At 51.6% G+C, this 19,720-nt stretch overlaps 1 protein-coding gene across 1 annotated transcript in view; it reads left to right on the top strand.

Moving 5' to 3' along the window:
- VDR (vitamin D receptor) overlaps positions 1–19,720 on the top strand; it is a 59,265-nt gene that overhangs the window by 34,909 nt on the left and 4,636 nt on the right. The window contains 4 exon segments of the mRNA NM_001097414.1: positions 2,602–2,732; positions 10,798–10,982; positions 11,364–11,484; positions 14,303–14,474. Coding sequence (NP_001090883.1) covers positions 2,602–2,732; positions 10,798–10,982; positions 11,364–11,484; positions 14,303–14,474 — 609 coding nt within the window.

Here is a 19,720-nt window from a genome sequence, read left to right as displayed (position 1 = left end):
AAGAAAGAAAGATGAAGTATCAAAAATCTCTCTCCAAGCAAATTTCCACTTGGGGGGTGCCCACCCGTGAGAGTCAGAGGCTGGCCCCATAGAGCCTGAGGAAGAAGAGTCAGGCCTCTAAAGGATGCTGGGGCCCCCCTCTCTCCTGGGGCCTTGGGAAGTTCTCAGCCCCCAGTGCAGGGCTGGTGAGAGGCTTTGGCTCATGTGTCTGGAGGAGCCGTGATGTGTGTTCCTCTTGGTGCCCATGGCCCTGAAGAATGGGAGGGGAGACCCCTGGGCCAGACAAGACAGTGGGCAGGAGGACAGAACAGCCCCACAGCTCAGCCCCTGGGCAACATGACCGGCCATTTAAAAAAAAAAAAAAAGGAAGTGAGAATCTGCTCTAATTAGAAACTTCCGGCCCTTGAGTAGGTTTAGAGAATTATGGGCTCTCTGGGCCTGAGCATTTATGGTAACAGTGAAGCGTCAGGGACCACCAAGTGGGAAAGCAAGAAAGGAGTAAAGGGTGGAGCCAGTCTCATACCCTGCGACCTGTGGTGGTGACAGTATCTCATTTCAGGGTAAGCAAGTCGATTCCATATTCTTCTGTTCCCTCAGGCAGCTGCGGCAAATGGATGAAGGTACAAGGAGAGGGGCTCCCAGTTGCCGTGAGCAAGAGCCTGGGGTACAGTCTCTCCCTGGGGAGTCACTGCAGGGGCAGGACACAGCCTTGGACAGGCTGCACTGGGGGCTAAGCCACCCAAATAGCTGGCACGCCTCTACCTCCCTGAGGAGGTGCGGGTGGCCCCTTGGGTAATGAGGGTTGTGACAGGAAGGTACCTGGGCTGAGGTCCAAAAGCAGCAGCGGCCACTCCCAGACCCCTGGGATGTCTTTTGCCTGGAGTTGTGCTCAAGGGCCAGCTGCCTAGAGCTGTTTCCTGGGGGCTCAGGTTCACTGAGCTCGGGTGTCTGGGGATGAAGCAGTATGTTTATCCCAGGAAGCTAAAAGCTGAGCTTCACACTCCTCAGGTCCCAGCTTGGGAGCCTCACAGTAAGTCTCTTCACCTCAGAGGTCCCGTCCCCAAAATGAGGGGGTACACTAATGTCTGGGTCCCTGAAGGGTCCTAGAGTCTGACTGCCGGCAACTGCCTGCTCTTCTGGTCTCTCCTCCCCTCTGCCATGGGTCCAGTTTTTCATTCCCTCTGGCCATGTTGACACGTGACTGGGGTTTGTCCTAAACCCCATGCGAGTTCTAGTGAATGCGAACAGGAAGTCATTTTTTGTCAAAAATCCAACGTGTATATGACATCTGGAGAAGACACTGTCAGTAGCTCATCTCCAGGAGAGGGAAAGGGCTGAGCCTGGGCCTTGGCGTCTAAGGTTTGAGTGTCTCCACATCTCCCTAAAAGATGCTGCTGCTCACAGAGAAAGCAATACTGCCACTGTCTTTTCCCATCTAAATCCTGTCACCTGTCCTGGGGCAAAAAAGTGGGGCCTCTCTCCCCTTGCCGGGGTTTGGGAGAGGAAGAGGACCCTCCAGGATGTGGGTGCTGAGAAACCTCTGGGGAGATGTCCTTTAGGCAGCCTCACAGAAGTCCCATGTGCTGTGGCCAGCAGCAGGGGGAGAAGGCCAGAATTAGGAAGATGAGCCATCAGGCTTGCACACACCTGCATGCATGTATGCATGTGAGCACGCACATACACACACACACACACACACCAGTTTACATAGGTTACCAGGACGGTGCCAGCTTCCTAGCTAAGAGCCCAGGGGTAGTTTTCTGTTCTTACAGAACACTTACTTCCTCTGCCTTTCAGAAAGTCAAGGTCAGACCTCAGGTCTCCCCGTGTTCACCTGGCTGCTTCTCTTTCTGGGCAGGTTGTCTGAATGTCTAAAGCCATGGTTTGGGCCCTTTATCTCTTCTCCTTGCACTGTGCACCTGTCTGTCCCTGGTCCAAGGATGCTCCAGGCACAGATCTGGACTCTAGAAGACCTGTAGCTGAGACCAGCATTCTTGCCTCTCATGATGGCACTAAAGGCAGTGAGGGCTACTCTACAGATTTTGAAAAATTGGCTAGGCTAATCCACTCATATATTTCCTGTGCAATAAAAAAGAAAGAGAGGGGAGTTCCTTTCTTAGTGGGTTAAAAACCTGACATAGTGTCCATGAGGATGCAGTGGCCCACGCTTCGGCATAGGTCTCAGATGCTGCTCGGATCCCATGTTGCCGTAGCTGCGGTGCAGGCTGGCAGCTGCAGCTCCAGTTCCCTCGCCCAGGAACTTCCATATGCCACAGGTGCAGCAGTAAAAAGAGAGAAAAAAAAAGAGAGAGAGAGAGAGAGAAAGAGAGAGAGGGATAAGTAGAATACTGTAAAGTTAAGTAAAAGCAATGATGGCAACAGCGCAGCCAATGAAGGAGCACAGCACGTTGGCAAACACAGCAAGTCTGAGGGCTGGGCTGGGGCGGCCGCCGAGAGGGGCCCTGGGCAGGACAAGGAGCCCGGGAATGGCGGGCAGCTTTCCTGTCACAGCCCGCGCAGGAGGCCGCTCTCCTTCAGGCAGGGCTGAGGGGCTAGGAAGGAGGTGGAGGATCCAGCGTAGGGTCTGTGCTTCCTTGGCAGACGGAGCATGAAGCGCAAGGCGCTGTTTACCTGTCCCTTCAATGGAGACTGCCGCATCACCAAGGACAACCGCCGCCACTGCCAGGCCTGCCGGCTCAAGCGCTGTGTGGACATCGGCATGATGAAGGAGTGTGAGTTTCAGGGCGGGGCCGGGGAGGGGCGGGGCCAGGTGAGGGGCGGGGCCAGGTGAGGGGCGGGGCCAGGGGAAGGCGAGGGCTGCAGTTTATGCAAGTTTGGCCAGAAAGGTCTGGTCTGCTTACCCTTTGTAGCTGCCAGCACTGGGGGCCCCAGTTGCGGGGGTGAGTTGGACCAGCAGCCTCAGGCAGGGCAGCTTGAATTCCAAGGTCAAACGCCCCAAGGTGTCCTGCAAGCCCTTCTAGGATCTGTGTGTGTGTGTCCTGGAGGCCTGGGAAGGGCGCCTCCAGTGGGAGGCCTGTGAGGAGGGACAGGTACCAACCGCCCTCCCCCCCCCCGCCCCCGCGCGCGCCCCCTGCGGGGTTAGTCTTCCTCTAAAACATCACTGCTGTTACTGCAGCCTCTTCCTAGGACCTTCAGGGAAAAGATGAGGCTCAAGGACCCCAGGGTCCTTTGGACTTTGGAGAGAGGGCTGCTGTGGGTGGGGAGGAGCTGGTGATGGGGGAAGAAATATTCTGAGATTCCACCCTGACCTAGCCTTCCAGCCATTCTGGCCCAGTAAGCGGACCTGAGGGCTGGTGCTCAGGGCCAGGTGGAAAGATCCTGCTGGGGGAGCACTAGACTCTAGGAGGACCCTCTAGATCCTGGTAGAGAAAGAGGGGCAATTTTCTAGGACTTTCTGTACAGCTCTGGGGTTGCAAGAGGGGACCAACAGGGCAGATTAACATGTTCTGATCCACTGTTAAAAACAATCCCTGGACTTTGCATCTGAGCGCTAGTACCAGTTGCTTGGTACCAGAGTAGCCATTGAATACAGCAAACCCTGGGAAGGACTGGCCAGGCCCTCCCTGGGCCGGAAACAAGGGCACCGGGTGGGCCTGGGCTTGGGTGCCTTCTGCACACTCTGCTCCCACCCTGCCCCTTGCTCAGCCTCTCTGTGATCTGCCCATTGCCCCCTTCCTGGGCTTGAGATAGAGGCTGTGCCCTGTTAAACTGAGTGGGAGGAGGCTCAGGAGGAGTGTCAGATGCAGTCATCCCAGAGGCCCTCCTGCTTGTGGGGCTGTTTCTGGGGGGAGCTCTGGGAGAAGTCAGATACAGGGAAGGTGTGTCTGGAACAGAGAAATAGCCACAGGACGCGGCTGAGGGGATGGAAAATTTCTTCCTTGATGGCAAAACAATTCTGTGTTTTGGGGAAACAGAGGCAGAGTGGCAGTCCTAATAAGGACTCCTCAGTCCTTGATGGGCTCCCTTCTGGGGGGCCACAGCCCCTCGCTCCTGATCCCAGCTCCCCAGCCAACACTGGCAGCCCCAGAAGAAGTTTTCAGGCCATCGTTCCTCCTCACCACCGCGTGAGCATGCAAGCCTGGGCACGCTGCTCCCTCCTAGCCCTGTCCTCTGCCCCACCCGCCTCCTGTTTATGCTGGAGCAGTGGAGGCTCAAGGCCTGGGTGTCTCATGGGTTTTCTCACACGTGGGTTGGCAGAGTGCACCCTGCTCTGTGCGAGGTGCTAAGCTGGATATAAACAGGACCAGGCACATGCAGTCCCTGCCCCTGTCCTGCCCCCCCACACACACACACAGAACCTCCACGTGGCAGGAAGCCATGGTTCCAAGGCTCCAGCCAATAGAGAATGGCCCAGAGTTGCACCACGGGGATTCAGTAAGGCTCTGCCACAGGAGTTCCAGACAGGGCCAGCCTCGTGGAAGTCCCTGAGGTGCCTCTCTTATGTCTCAGGAGAAAGATGTTCCATCAGCTTGGAACAGGGAGAATACTTAGAGAAATCATCTGAGACCCAGAAAGGCAAAAATACCATGATTGGAGTCGGAAAGCACGTTGAGTCTAGGATCAAACGCCACATCCCCTTCTCCACCCTCGCTAGTCCCCACAGAGAGCCCTGCATCCACCATGAGGAGCAGGCCTGGGGTGTTTCAGGGCGCGTCTGCCCCAGGAACACCACGTGGGGGGATGGAAGCAGCAATCTACCCCCAGCCCCCCATCAGCTTTGTGCCTCAGCCACCCCAACCCCAGCCTCAGTTCCTCCGCCAGAGCCCTGTGTCCCTGTCCTGCTCTAAGCCCGGGGCAGTCCTGTGTCCGCCACTCTCATTCTGCTAGGACAAGGAGCTGCGCGGAGTTAGGGGTGGGCTGCTGGAGCTCCAGTGAAAATAGAAATGTTGGGCCAACCCTAGGCTCATTCTTTCCATGCCCCAAAGGGAAGGTCCTCCAGGAGGAGTTATCGTTCCCTGCCTCGGGTTAGCCAAGCCTTGGGAGGCCTATCAATATGTCTAGGCCTGGAGTGCCCCGGCCCAGATCTCTAGGAGAGCTGCTTCTTTATCACCTGGGCTGGCTGTTGTCCCCAAGGCCTTGCCTCCTAGAGATAACTGAGGGTCAAATTAGTAAAACCACAGGCCAGCCCAGGGCTGCCTTGGAAGGGAGCTGCAAACCCAGGCTCCTTTCTGCCGGGGCAGGGAGGCGGCTTCCCTCGAGGAGGCACAAGAAGGGGAGGGGATGAGAGTGGGAGCCAGGGTTTATGGACCACTTAACTGTACCACGGGCAGGCACTAGCACTTTCTTGTTAAAGTCAGACAACAATCCCTACATATGTAAGTAATTCTATTTGGGTTTTTTTGTTTGTTTTTTTGTCTTTGCCTTTTCTAGGGCTGCTCCCACGGCATATGGAGGTTCCCAGGCTAGGGGTTGAATCGGAGCTGTAGCCAACGGAGCAAGGCCCTTTACGCGGCCAGCAAGGAGTTGGGAAGCTCTGTGCAGGCCCATGGCTTTCACTAAGTCATTGTACACAGCTCATGGCCCTTATTCATTGGAAAGCCCATCAATGGGCTTTTTACTTCCGTGGCTTTTAACTTCAAAACATGTCTTCCTATGTAGTAGTAATGGTCTTTTTTTTTTTTTTTTAAATTATTTTATTTATTTATTTATTTTGGTCTTTTTGCTATTTCTTTGGGCCGCTCCCACGGCATATGGAGGTTCCCAGGCTAGGGGTCCAATCGGAGCTGCAGCCACCGGCCTATGCCAGAGCCACAGCAACGCAGGATCCAAGCCGCATCTGCGACCTACACCACAGCTCACGACAACGCCGGATCCTTAGCCCACTGAGCAAGGGCAGGGACCAAACCCGCAACCTCATGGTTCCTAGTCGGATTCGTTAACCACTGCGCCATGATGGGAACTCCGTAATGGTCTTTTTAGCAGGATTCATTGAGAAAATGACTCTTTAAATCTCCTATTAAATTAACAACCCCTTTAAACAAATGACATTACATAAATCCCAATGACTTCCGCATATGTGAGAGACTTGCGACTTAGTCCCCAGACAGTGTTACCTGGAGAGAGACCTGTTGATTGGCAGCCTCCGTTTGAAACCAGCAGATCTCAGCATCCCTCCCTTTAGTGTCACACACAGGATGGTGGTCGCTCTTTGACAGCAGTGATGGAAAATGAGCATTGTCATAAGGTTAACCTCAGTCTCTTAACTTTATCCTTTTCAAGTAAATCACTGATAGCTTTGCTACTTTAATTTTTCACACTCTACAAATGAATTGGAATGCATGTGTCAGGATTCCACCGCTGAGGTCCATGGTCCGACTATGCCTTCGGAGCTAGTTATAGTCACAGGCGGTATGAGGCAGTGGTTAGGGGTATGAGGCAGTGGTTAGGAACTTGGACTCCAGAACCAGACTGCTCAGGCCCAAATTCTACCTCCATCACTTGTTTGCTGTATGACTTTGAGCAAGGTATACAGCCTCCCTGGGCCTCAGTGCCCTCATCAGCAAAATGAGGATAATAGCACCTGCCTTAGGGGTTATTACAAGGACTAAATAATGTTAATTAATATATAAGAAGCACTTTGAATAATGCCCACTACATAAAAACTATTTTTAAAAAAGTTTTATGAAAGCATAGCTGATCTACAATGTTGTTCCAAGGGGAAGTTCCCTTTTGGTACAGCGGGTTAAAAATCCTGCATTGTCGCTATAGCATCTTGGGTCTCTGCTGTGGCATGGGTTCAGTCCCTGGCCTGGGAACTTCCACATGCTATGGGTGTGGTCAAAAAAAAATTGTGCCAATTTCTGCTGTATAGCAAGGCGACTCCATTATACATACATACATACACACACACACACACACACACACACACACACACACACACACACATTCTTTTTTGTATTCTTTTCCATCATAGCCTATCCCGGGAGACTGGATATAGTTCCCTGTGCTGAACAGCAGGACTTATTGTTTATCCATTCTAAATGTAATAGTTTGCATCTACTAGCCCCAAACTCCCAGTCCATCCCTCTTCCTCCCCCTTCCCCTTGACAATAACATGTCTGTTCTCTATATCCGTGAGTCTGAAAAATTCTATTTTTATTTACAGTGTATTTATTAACAGTATTTTTATTACATAAAACTCTATTGGCGTTCCCGTCGTGGCTCAGTGGTTAATGAACCGAACTAGTATCCATGAGCACATGGGTTCAATCCCTGGCCTCACTCAGGGGGTTAAGATTCTGCTGTTGCTATGAGCTGTGGTGTAGGTCACAGATGTGGCTCAGATCCTGTGTTGCTGTGGCTCTGGTGTAGGCCGGTGGCTACAGCTCCGATTCAACCCCTAGCCTGGGAACCTCCATATGCCGCGGGAGCAGCCCTAGAAAAGGCAAAAAGACAAAAAAAAAGAAAAAAGAAAAAAGCAAGCAAGCAAGAAAGAAAAGTAGCACAAGAACTCAAAATACAGCAGGCTGAGTCATACAGTGCAGGAAAACATCCCTATACAATTCTGAGGTCATAACCTGGTTCCTGCAGAGTCCAGTAATTATTCAGAATGATGCCTGTGAATCATCAAGAAAATGTTATATGACGTTACAGGTGTTCCGTTGCAAAGTATTCTGTTTTGAAAATACTTCAGTCAGAATTATTTAAATTAAGAATGTAAGCTGTGCTCAGAGTTCCAGGCTGGCCTGATGGGTAGTGGCATTGTCAGCACTGTGGCTCAGGTCACTGCAATGGCACAGGTTCAATTCCTGGCCTAGGAACTTCTGCATGCCTTGGGTATGGCAAAAAAAAAAAAAAAAAAAAAAAAAGGAAGCTGTGCTTGGTGACATGTGGCATGTGCCATTCTGACATCATAGGGGGTGTGAGGCATTGGTGCACATCTCACCATTTCTCGTGATTCAGGACAACAAACAACACTTAGTAGTAGGTACAGTCCATATGGAGGTGTAGGGTGTCCAGTCCATCAGACTATTGAGCAAGCACCATGGCAGCCAGGAAACCCCATAGGGCTTGGCTTGGTTGGAGAGATACAGGCCTTGGTAGATGTGGCCTCTGCCCTTAGGTCACCTGCAGTTATGGTGAAGGAGAACTTGAACTTCTCAGGCTCTCTCTAAACAGGCAGTTATTGGAAAGTGTGCTAACCATAAACGTGGCGGAGTGGAGACAGTTGGGTGCCAGTGTGTGTGGGGAAAACTGTTCATTGCAGGTCAGGGCAATAAGAAAGCTTCCGTGAGTGGTACAAGAAGGCTGAATGCTGGGTGCTGGAGAACAGATGGAACTTGCATGGCTACAGGGCAAGGGTCTTCCCAGATGGACAGGCATCCAGCACAACGGGGAATGCGGTGGAAAGAGTGAGAGGATCGGAGTTCCCGGCGTGGCACAGTGGTTAACTAATCCAACTAGGAGCCATGAGGTTGCAGGTTCGATCCCTGCCCTTGCTCAGTGGGTTAAGGATCTGGCGTTGCTGTGAGCTGTGATGTAGGTCACAGACGTGGCTCGGATCCTACATTGCTGTGGCTCTGGCGTAGGCTGGCGGCTACAGTTCCAGTTAGACCCCTAGCCTGAGAACCTCCATATGCCGTGGGAGCAGCCCTAGAAAAGGCAAAAAGATTTAAAAAAAAAAAAGAGTGAGAGGACTATAGTCACAAGTCAGCAAGCATCCCAGCATGACTAGAGCAAGAGCTGCGTCCAGAAGCGCCAGGAAACGAACTTGCAAAGTTAGAAAGAAGAGAAATCATGGAGGATCTTGCCTTTAGTTTGGGCCTGCTAAGCAGGAAGGATCCAGAAAGTTTCTGAGCAGGAGCGTGACATCATAGAATCACAGGGGGTTATGGGAGCCCCATCAGGCCGAGAAACACACCTGTGGGCCCACCGAGCCAGCCTCCCAGCTCCAGCCTCATCACCTCCTCCACCGGCCCCTCCGATGAGCAGGAAAGACCGGACACCTCATCTTGGCTTCCCCACGCTGGGGCCTTGCACCTTGTCTGGAACAGGATGCTCCCTGCTCCCCGCTCTCCCACCCCACTTGCTCTTGGGGTCTCAGCAGACAGCCTCTGTGGGAGGAGGGCTGGCAGCTCTTTGGGCAAGTGAGTCCGGAACCTGGGCGTGGCCTCCTCGCAGCCTTCCTCTAGGTATGGAGGGAACACGCCATCTTTTGCTGCAAAATTCCCTTTTCCGCTGTGCCCAGTCCTGCCCCCCACAGTCTCTCCCTCCCCCTCCCCCAACTTCTCTTGTTCTCCCCCACCCCCACCCCCCGCAACCCTAGAGGCCTAGGCCAATGGGCCCTTCTCAAAGCCTGGAACCCGCCCACTCTGGGATTCTGGTTCCTTTCCCTGCTCTTGTGAAAGTCTCAGTTCTGTGGGCAGATGCCCTGGCAACACCAGCACAGAGCAAGCAGCTACAGGCCGAGGGCCCCAGTGCCCACTCGTACCGTCAGCGCTCGGCAAGCCCCAGCCAGGAGATCTGGGTGCTGGGCTGCTGTGCCAGGCACCCCTGCTCCCAGCCCCACCCTCCAAGCAGCAGCCCCTGGACTGTGAGGCCGGGATCCCCTGCACCCCGCCACCAGCAGACACTGAGTAGCCGGGGAGACAACTTCCCAGATGAGAGCTGTGAGCTGCTATCCTTAGGCACTTCCAGAGGAATCGAAAACTCCCTTGGGCAGAAATTTCAAGACCAGAGGGGCTGGAAGAAGGGTTGTTTTGCAGGAAACCAAAGAGGCAAAGTCTTTCTACATTGGTCACAGTAGCTCCCAGGCCTGGAAACTTGGACGTGGGGGTGGCCGTGCAGAGGGATCTTCTCGGCATCTCCGAGTTTCTGGTGCTAAGACTGTATACAGTGACTCCTCCCACCTCCCCTGTCTCCCTCAGGGTCAGGGAAAAGGAGGAGGGGGGAGGAAGAGGATCTGCTCTGTGCTAGGCCTGCATTCAGATCCCAGAACAGTCTGGTGCTCCACCTACACCCACTTTATGAAGGAGGGAACAAAAAAAGGACTTGGAAGAGATCATATGGTCCAAACTTCCATCGTTCCCACTGTGGCTCAACGGGATCAGCAGCGTCTCGGTGGCAGCAGGATGCAACTTAGATCCTCAGCCCTGCACAGTGGGTTAAAGGATTGGAGGTCCCGTTGTGACACAGTGGAAAGGAATCTGACTAGGAGCCATGAGGTTGCGGGTTCGATCCCTGGCCTCGCTCAGTGGATTCAGGATTCGGCGTTGCCATGAGCTGTAGTGTAGGTCGCAGACACAGCTCGGATCTGGCGTTGCTGTGGCTCCGGCATAGGCCGGCGATAACAGCTCCAATTGGACCCCTGGCCTGGGAATCTCCACATGCCGCTGGTGCAGCCCTAAAATAAAACCGAAAAGACAAAAAAAAAAAAGATCTCATGTTGCTGCAGTTGCAGTGTAGGTCACAGCTGCAGTTCAGACCTTATCCTTGGCCTGGGAACCTCATATGCCACAGAGTGGCCCAAAACAAAAAAGAGAGAGATCATATGGTCCAAATGTCTCACTTTAGAAAAAAGCAAACAAAAACCTGCAGAGTTCAGTTTGTCCAGAGTCAGACACCTTGTCCTTGAGATCCCAGGCTCCCCACCGTCCCACCTCCCACATCCTGTTTCCTCCTCTCTGCCGAGCCTGCCTTTCAACGTGCAACACTGATGGTCCATCCGTCTCGTGGCCTTGGCGTCCCCCTCACACCTCGTGCCTTTGCGCCCTGAGGGAGGTTCCACAGAGGCGGTGCAGGCCCGGCCCCCCTGACTCGCCCCTCCCCGCCCCACAGTCATCCTGACGGACGAGGAGGTGCAGCGCAAGCGGGAGATGATCCTCAAGCGGAAGGAGGAGGAGGCCTTGAAGGACAGTCTGCGGCCTAAGCTGTCGGAGGAGCAGCAGCGCATCATCGCCATCCTGCTGGACGCCCACCACAAGACCTATGACCCCACCTATGCTGACTTCGGCCAGTTCCGGGTACGTCCACCCGCTGGCCGGGAGCATGAGCAGGGCTGGCAAGTGGGCTAGAGGGCAGGGGGATCCCCGCACAAAACCTGGGAAGGGGAGTTCCCGTTGTGGCTCAGTGGTGATGAACCTGATTCGTACCCATGAGGACGTGGGTTCAATCCCTGGCCAGGCTCCGTGGGTTCAGGAGCTGCGGTGTAGGTCGCAGACGCCGCTCAGATCCCACGTTGCTGTGGCTGTGGCATAGGCCAGTGACTACAGCTCCAATTCGACCCCTAGCCTGGGGACCCCTCCCATAGACCCTCCGTGAAACCAATCCTGTCGGAGGTCAGAGCTGAGGCAGGAAGGGGGCCTCCAAATACGAGCTTCTGACACTCTACCTCTCCCTTCCAGCCTCCGGTTCGCGGGGATGAGGAGGAAGGGACCCTCCCCTCCAGGTCTTCCTCCGCGCATGCGCCCAGCTTCTCCGGAAGCTCGTCCTCTTCCTGCTCAGATCAATACACCTCCTCTCCAGGTAAGTGGGGCTACCGCCCCCTCCCCAAGAGCCCGGAGCTTCCCCAGACCCCTGACCTTGGCTGCGGCTGGATGGGCAGCACTCTGTGCTGTGCGGCGTCCTCAGAACAACCTCTTTTTAATGCACACGAGGGTCCACACTGAGGACACTGAGGAAGAGGCCAAGCTGTGGTGGTGGTGGGGGGTCTGCCTGTAGAGTCAATTTGCTTTCCTCTAAGCCAGCCTTCTGCCCCTGGCTCCTTCCCTGGGAGCGACCTGGTTCCTCTAAATGGTATTTTGAGCCTGGGCCTTTGGGGTTTTTCTTTTGTTTGGTGTTTGGTTTTGTTTTCCCCAGTTTTCTTGAGATGTCACTGACATAACATTGTGTAAGTTTAAGGTGTACGATATAATGATTTGATAGAAGTATACATTGCAAAATGATTGCCACAGTAAGTTTAGTTAATCTCACATAGTTACAAAGATTTTTATTTTATTTCCTTTTCGGCCATGCATGAGCCAAGGGCAAGTTCCTGAGCCAGGGATCGAACCCATACTACAGTAGCGACAACGCCAGATCCTTAACCCACTGAGCCACCAGGGAACTCCTACAAAGTTGTTTTTTTTTTCTCCTCTGTGATAACTTAGAGATGTACTCCCTTAGCAACCTTCAAATATAATAAACTGTATTGTTAACTACAGTCATCAGACCCTGTGTCTTTGCAGAGTGAAACTTGGCATGGAAGGAGATGTGGATCCCACCGCAGCCCATCTTCCCCTCAATCCCCGGGGGGGCCAGTAAGGCCCTGGATGACCTATTCCTTCTAGTTCATCTTTGCTTTTTTCTTATGGTCCTTTTCTGCCTTCCTCTTTATCTTCCTGCCTTACCAGCTGCCCTTGCCTTCATCCTTCACCCAACCCAACTGCCCTTTGCTTGGGGCCTGTGGGAGGGCAGGAATGGAAAAGCCCCCTCCCTTCTATGGAACTAGAACCCTCAGACAGGGTACTTCTCGGTTCATTTATGGGTCTGTGCCCGGATCCAGAGTAGGTGGGAAGGGTCCATGCACCAGGTGGACAGAGATGGCAGAGGAGCTGGTTGTCATGTCCACTCACCTGCACTACCACCACACGGGTAACTCATCCTCTGAGCCCCTCACCTTGTAGAAACCTCTCCCCAGTGTTAATTTTCTCAACCCACCTTCCTGCTCCTTTTACTTGCTGGTATATTCATTTTAATCAATGAGGGCCAGTCTGCATGTGATACATTGGTCTGTACTTCAACTTTTAATGGTTTTATTTAGAAGTTTTGACTCCCTCTCATTGGTTAATTTGAGGAGCTCCCCCCTCCGCCATGGTATGTTCAATGTAGCATATGTTTATTTAAAAATTCAAACTAATTAACATTTTTTATTTTTTTAATTATTATATGAAGGTAATACATGTTCATTATAGACATTCAGAAAATAGAAACTAAATTATGTAGATTACATATATTATATAATCTTTCATCACACCACCCCAAAATAATCACTACTGACACTACGATATATCTTTTTCCCAAGTTTTAATACATATGTATATTCAGAAATGGAATCATGCCATACTTAGCCTGCCAACTTGCTTTTTTCTCTTAATAGTGTATTATGTCATATTTTCATGCCATCCACTACACGCCTAGAGTATAATTTTTAAAGACTGCTTAGTATTCTGCAGTATAATGTACAATAACATATCTAAATCTCCTCTCCTTGGATACGTGGATTTTTCTTTTTCCCAGCTTGTTATTAAGTGAACAGCATGCTGGTGGCTAAATATTTGCACTTGCTCTGAACTTTTCCTTGTGCTGAATTCATGGAAGTAGGATTACTGGTCATAGTGTGTACATAGTTGTAGGCTTTGGACCCTCATGGTCCAATAACTTTCCAGATTACTTACACAAATTTATGCCTCCTTTAGTACACCAGCACTGCACAAGGATTGCCTGATTCCCTGCATCTTTACAAATACTGGTATCAACATTGAAAGGAACTTGTGGAGTTCCTGCTGTGGCACAGTGGGTTATGAATCCAACTGCAGCGGCTTGCAGAGGTGTGAACTGGCACAGTGGGTTAAAGGGTCCAGCATGGCTGCACCTGAGGCTCAGATTCAATCCCTAGTCTGGGAACTTCCATATGCTTTGGGTGCGGCCATAAAAAAATAATAAAAATAAATGCACTTGTTTCTAGTTTAAGGATGAAAAGTAGATGCTCTACTTGGCTGTTCGTTGGTTACTACTGAGGTTGAACATTGTTCTCCACAAGTGTATTCGTCCAAATTCTTTTTTTTTTTTTGGCTTTATTTTAGGGCCGCACCCACAGCATACAGAAGTTCCCAGGCTAGGGGTCGAATCAGAACTGTAGCTGCCAGCCTACACCACAGCCACAGCAACTTGGACCTAAGCCGCGGCTGCCGCCTACACCACAGCTCATGGCAACGCCGGATCCTTAACCCCCTGAGTGAGGCCAGGGATCAAGCCTGTGTCCTCATGGTTATTAGTCGGGTTCATTACCACTGAGCCACAGTGGGAACGCTGGTCCAAATCCATCTTTGATTTGAAGTCATTAGGAACACTGGGTAAAGTCATAGCTTGCAGAAGTCTTGTATCTCAGAGGGTCTCTGACCTTGATTTTCCCACCACATTCTGCTGAAGAAAGACACAGGAACCCTAGAGGGAAGACTGGGCTGAAGCGACCGTGAAGGGATTCCCAGCCAGCTCTGCAGCCAGGGTGCAGGACGTCCTCACAGATCCCAGCAGGAGCGAGCCTGGCTCAAGTAGTTCTTTCTTGTCCTTCATCCTTCCCCAGACACGATGGAGCCAGCCAGCTTCTCCCACCTGGATCTGAGCGAAGAAGACTCTGATGACCCTTCTGTGACCCTGGACCTGTCCCAGCTCTCCATGCTGCCCCATCTGGCTGACCTGGTCAGTTACAGTATCCAAAAGGTCATCGGCTTTGCCAAGATGATCCCAGGGTTCAGGTAAGGAGCTTCTGGGACATCCAGGGAAGAGTCAGAATCCTAGATGGAGGCAGAAGAAGGCTCAGAAATTACCAATCTACTGCTTCCCAAAATAGAGTCTCAGGTCCTACTCTAGACCTAAATCAGAATCTCTTCGTTAGGCCCAGGAATCTGTATTTAAGCAGTGCAGTCCAGGAGTTCCCACTGTGGTATAGCAAGGTAAGGATCTGGTGTTGTCTCGGCAGTGACTTGGGTTGCTGCTGAGGCACAGGTTCGATCCCCTCCCTGTGCAATGAATGGGTTAAGGATCTGGTGTTGCCACAGCCATGGTGTAGGTTGCAGCTTACAGCTTGGATTCCATTCCTAGCTTGGATTTGATCCCTAGCCAGGGTTGGGCAGGAAGACTTGTAAAGTAATTTAGAGGGAGACGAACTTTCTGGCGTATATAACCTGGGCATCTTTCATCCAATTTATCCCTCATCCAAGGCTGTTTCCTAATCATACCGAGATCTTTTTGCCAAAGTAGATAAGTATAAGGAGTTCTACTTGAGTCAAGACCCTCTCTTACGGAGTTCCCGTCATGGCGCAGAGGTTAACGAATCCGACTAGGAACCACGAGGTTGCAGGTTCAATCCCTGGCCTCACTCAGTGGATTAAGGATCCAGTGTTGCCATGAGCTGGATGCAGCTCAGCTCTGGCTTTGCTGTGGCTGTGGCTTAGCCTGGCAGCTGTAACTGGGAACCTCCATACTCTGTGGGTGTGGCCCTAGAAAGCCAAAAAAAAAAAAAGACCCTCTTATAGATTCAGTCATACAAGTTTCATTCATTCATTCAAATGTTTTACTGTTTTGGTAATAATGGCATATATAATATATTAAATAGTCATGCAGTGTTAAATATTCTTTTTTTTTTTTTTTTTTTTTTGTGGCCACCCCATGCCATGTGGAAATTCCCAGGCCAGGGATTGAACCTGTATACCAGAGCAGTGACCCAAGCTGCTGCAGTGACAATGCTGGATCCTTAACCCTCTGTGCCACAAGAGAACTCCTAAATATTTTTAAAAATACTTAAAAGTTGCCACTTTTAGCAGATATATTGGTAGACAGTTGTATCTTTATGTATATTCATAGCTTCATTCTTTCTAAAAGTTCATGTAGAACATTGTCATAAAATACTTACACAGTGTGGTTGAGAAATAGAAATAAATTAATATCAAGCAATAGTCTCATCATTTCCAGTAGTAGCAATAGTCGCAGTTGTGGCAGAAGAGGCAGAAGGCTTCCTCAAGACTGATGCTCAGATTCAGTGCTAGAATACTAGGAGCTGGAAAATGATTGACATTGGCCCACTCTGAATGAAAACTAGTATGAGGGACCATTTATCATGTGGGGACTCTCTGCTGTGTGGGAAAGCCATCGGCCACTGTCTAAATTGCCGCATTGCCAGCTAGACGATGGTAATTCACAGAGCTAAACCCAGTACTTCTCAGTTTGTTTCTGTCCTGAGACAACTTGCTCTGTGTTATTTTATGCCTCGCATGCATTCAAACACCAGGAATGTGCCAGTGCTCTTTCCTGGAATGAATGCAAAAATTGTAAAGGAGAGAAAAACGTTCAGCATTGTTGAGACTCCGCTCATTCTGCGTGGCACGTTTTGGTTGCAGCAAAGGGAGCAAAGGCCACTTTGGCAGGCAGAACGGGTGTCATCTGTGAGGTCAGCATCGCACTGGGCCTGGGATTTACCCTCCAGAGCCTTTCCTTGGAGCTGATGACACATTCTGTTTAGCACAGGTTCCAAGTCCCTCCCCCACTCTTCACGTTACTGTTTGCAGACGGCTCGTGTTCCAAAGCCTCGTTTTGTGTCAACATCTAGAGAAAAAAACACTTCAAGGTGCTGGTGGATACACAACAGCCGGCGGCTCCCATCCTGATTCAAGGAGAAGCAGTGCTCTACACCCAGGGTTCATCCCACCTTGTCTAGTGGGGCGCTGGACCAGAGGGCACCTGAGGCCCAGCTCAGATGCTGCGGTTCGGGGATTCTGAGTGGTGGCTGGGATCCAAAGTACCCCAGCGCAGCGCCCTCCGCTAAGTAAACGGAACCCCAGTTTTTCTCTTCGCCCCCATTCTCATACCCTTGCACCCGCAGCACTATCTGCCCCTCTCTTCTTCTCCCCAAGGATGAGCTGAAATCTCTTTCCTTCCCTTCAGGCCTCACTCACCAGAGTTCCCTGGTCTAGCCGTGCCGTCATGGCCAAAACGAGGTCTCTAAGAGCACCTGCTGGAGCCAGCCAGCTCTTGAGGCAAAATCAATTAAATCGATCTAAACAAGCTGGATTGGCTTTTCTCGCTTCAGCCTGACTTGAGAAGTCCCACAGTGGAATGATTCCTAGTAAAAGTGGAGCAGGCCTTAGCAAGAGCTCTGGGGATGGGGTGGAGTGGCGGGGGGTGGGGGGTGAGGACACTGACGCAGACGCTCTGTGACCTCGTGGAGCTGATGCTGTACCAGGACTGGGGCCAGAGCCCAGGCTCCTTGGAGGACCCAGGCGGGGCCAGCCCAACAGCTCTCTGGTTCTGCCGGTTTCTGCACTTAGAGGTTCTGTGTTTCCAAGAAGTGAAAGAACAGTGGTTGCGTCCCTGGTGGCTTTGATCTTGCTGCCTAGAGGCGGGGGTGGAGGGTGTGGGGAGGGCAGGATGAGACTTCTGTGTGGGAGAGTGGGAGCGGGGTGGGAGTACGGGGTGGGATGAGGCTCCAGGGCGGGCATGGGACCAAAGTGGGGTGGGACTGGATGGGCTGTGCTGGGTGTCAACGGCCCTGTGGTGTGGCCTTGGCCCTGCTCCTGCCTCCGACCTCTTCCCCCTCGGCCTCTCAGTCTGGCAGCCCCCCAAGCCTCCCCACCTCAGTCCCGCAAGAGAAATGCAGGGAGGAGGTGGTGCAGGAGCAGTCGTGGATCTCAGAGCATGGAACCACAGTGTTCACTGCCCAGACTGGTGCAGGAGATACCACAGAGGGCTAAAGGCCTCCAACCCCACTGCCATTTCCATCCCCAGAGACTCCTGCCTCTGTCAAAGGCCTGGGGTCATAGCGCTTCCCTCCGCCTCTGCCCTTTCCTCTATTTATTTGCTCATCGATCCAGCAATCAGCTTGCTTATATAAACTGGGAGGGAAGAAAGCTGCCTCGGACAGCCTCTGGCCTCCGGAGGGTCAGCGTCTGATGGAAGAGAGAGGCCTGTGAGCGGCTGTGGTGACAAGATTAGGGCAGTGAGAGACGCCTGTTAGAGGCACAGACAGAATGCAGGCCATGGAGGGAGGGGGGAAGCCTTGCCTGGGATGGGGGAGGGGAGACAAGCCCGCATTCCCAGAGCGTGTGGCAGGTGCCCAGAAGCAGCGGCAGGGGTGAAAACCTATGAGGAGGTCCAGGGAGGAGGCCCAGAGCCCGAGCCAGTGTCCATTACAGCAGGAAACTTCTCTGACTGGATTCCCCTTTGGCTCCACCTCTGCCCCCAACCCACCACCAGTCTCAGTTCTGGCTTCGAGCTGGCTCGTAGAAATTCCCTGTATTTCCAGCCCATGGGTAGTAATTTGAGGTTGTTCTAGGTTGGCTTTCATAGCAGGAGTATGTCTGGATCACAGCAGCCAGTGAAATCTCTCTGGCCAAACACGCATGGGATATTCGTTCATTTCTGGCCATCCGTTTTGAGGGGGCCCTTGAACAAAAGGTTACGTATAAAGATATTCCTCACAGAATTACTTATAATAGCAAAACTTCAAAGCAGCCCAAATACCCCAAAGTAAGTGACTGGGAGATTGATAAATAACTTATAGAGTGTGTTGATATAACGTGATGCAACCCACCATGAACTAACGTAGGAAGTGAGACACAGGGTCACTGTGACCTCCTACATGTTAAGAAAGAGATATTTGCGGAGTTCCCGTTAGGGTTCAGCGGATTAACAACCCAACTAGTAAAAAGAGGATGCGGGTTCGATCCCTGGCCTCACTCAGGGGTTAAGGATCCAGAGCTGCCGCAAGCTGTGGTATTGGTTGCAGGTGTGGCTCGGATCTGGCGTTGCTGTGGCTGCGGTGTAGGCTGGCAGCTGTAGCTCTGATTCGCCCCCTAGCCTGGGAACTTCCCTATGCTGCCTGTGCAGCTCTAAAAGGAAAAGAGAGAGAGAGAGATTTGCATAAAAAACAGGAAGAAAATAAACCAGAATGTTCATCATGGTTTTGAGCAATTTTTATTTGTTTTCATTTTCTGCAAAGATTTAATAATCGAATGTTTTACTGTATAATGAATTAAAACCCAAAGAAGGGTGATGTTAGTTTTTCTTTTTCAAGTGTGGATTGAAGAGTTCTCTTGTGGTGCAGTGGGTTAAGGACCCAGCATTGTCACTGCAGTAGCTTGGGTCACTGCTATGGTATGGGTTCGATCCCTGGCCTGGGAATTTCACATGCCACGGGCATGGCCAAAAAAACAAAAACAAAATGTGGACTGAGCGCCCAGAAAAAGGTGGCAAGGATGGCAAGACGTCATCAGGGCTATTTATCCCAGGAAAGATGCCAAGAGGAAATAGTGTCTTTCTTTAAATGGTGAGAGGAATGTCCCATAAGTGATGGAGAAGTCGGAGTTCTATGTTCCTTGAGAGGATGGAACTATGAGCAAGATGACTGTGTCATCGTGTGGGTTAGAGCTCAATAGAAGCCCAAGAGGCGCTTCACCCACAGCACGGCGTGGCTGTATCCCTGGCCCTGGGGGGATCCTGCACAGGCTGTGTGAGCACCATCTGCTGGGAGTGCTGAGGGAGGAACTGGACCACACAGCGTTGAAGGGGGGCCTCCCAACGCTGGCACTGTGTGATTTTCCTTCACTGCGCTTTGGTGGCCATCCTAATCAGGCAAGCCTTTTCACGCCTCCTCATCCATCACTTGCTGATACAGGGCCCGCATCTGTTAACATCCGTTTCCCACTTTTTTTATATTCCAAAGTGCAGCCACAGAAGTTGACAGCCCATCGCAGGATATCCAGGAGGAAACATATAGTCAGAAAGGGAGGAAAATCCGGAAGCGATTTGATCCGTGGGCCCTGCTTTCTCCCTGTCATGGTTCAGACAAGCCCAGCTTGTGACTCAGAATAATGGAACTAGTCATCAGCCTCTTGACTCATCGACACCTAGTTATTGACACTTTCCTAGTGCTCAGGGTTCAACGTTCAATGTGAGGGCAACACTAAGGTAATTAAGAGGTGGTGCTGACCCTCAAGTAGCTCAGAGA

Source organism: Sus scrofa, chromosome 5, assembly GCF_054392235.1.
Source record: "Sus scrofa isolate SSC_HxYL_T2T_F1_AM1 chromosome 5, Sscrofa_HxYL_maternal_Yorkshire_Landrace_v2.0, whole genome shotgun sequence".
In the NCBI taxonomy this organism is placed as follows: Eukaryota; Metazoa; Chordata; class Mammalia; order Artiodactyla; family Suidae; genus Sus; species Sus scrofa.
The sequence above is the reverse complement of the archived record's forward strand: the minus strand, read 5'-3'. Positions and strand labels throughout refer to the sequence as shown.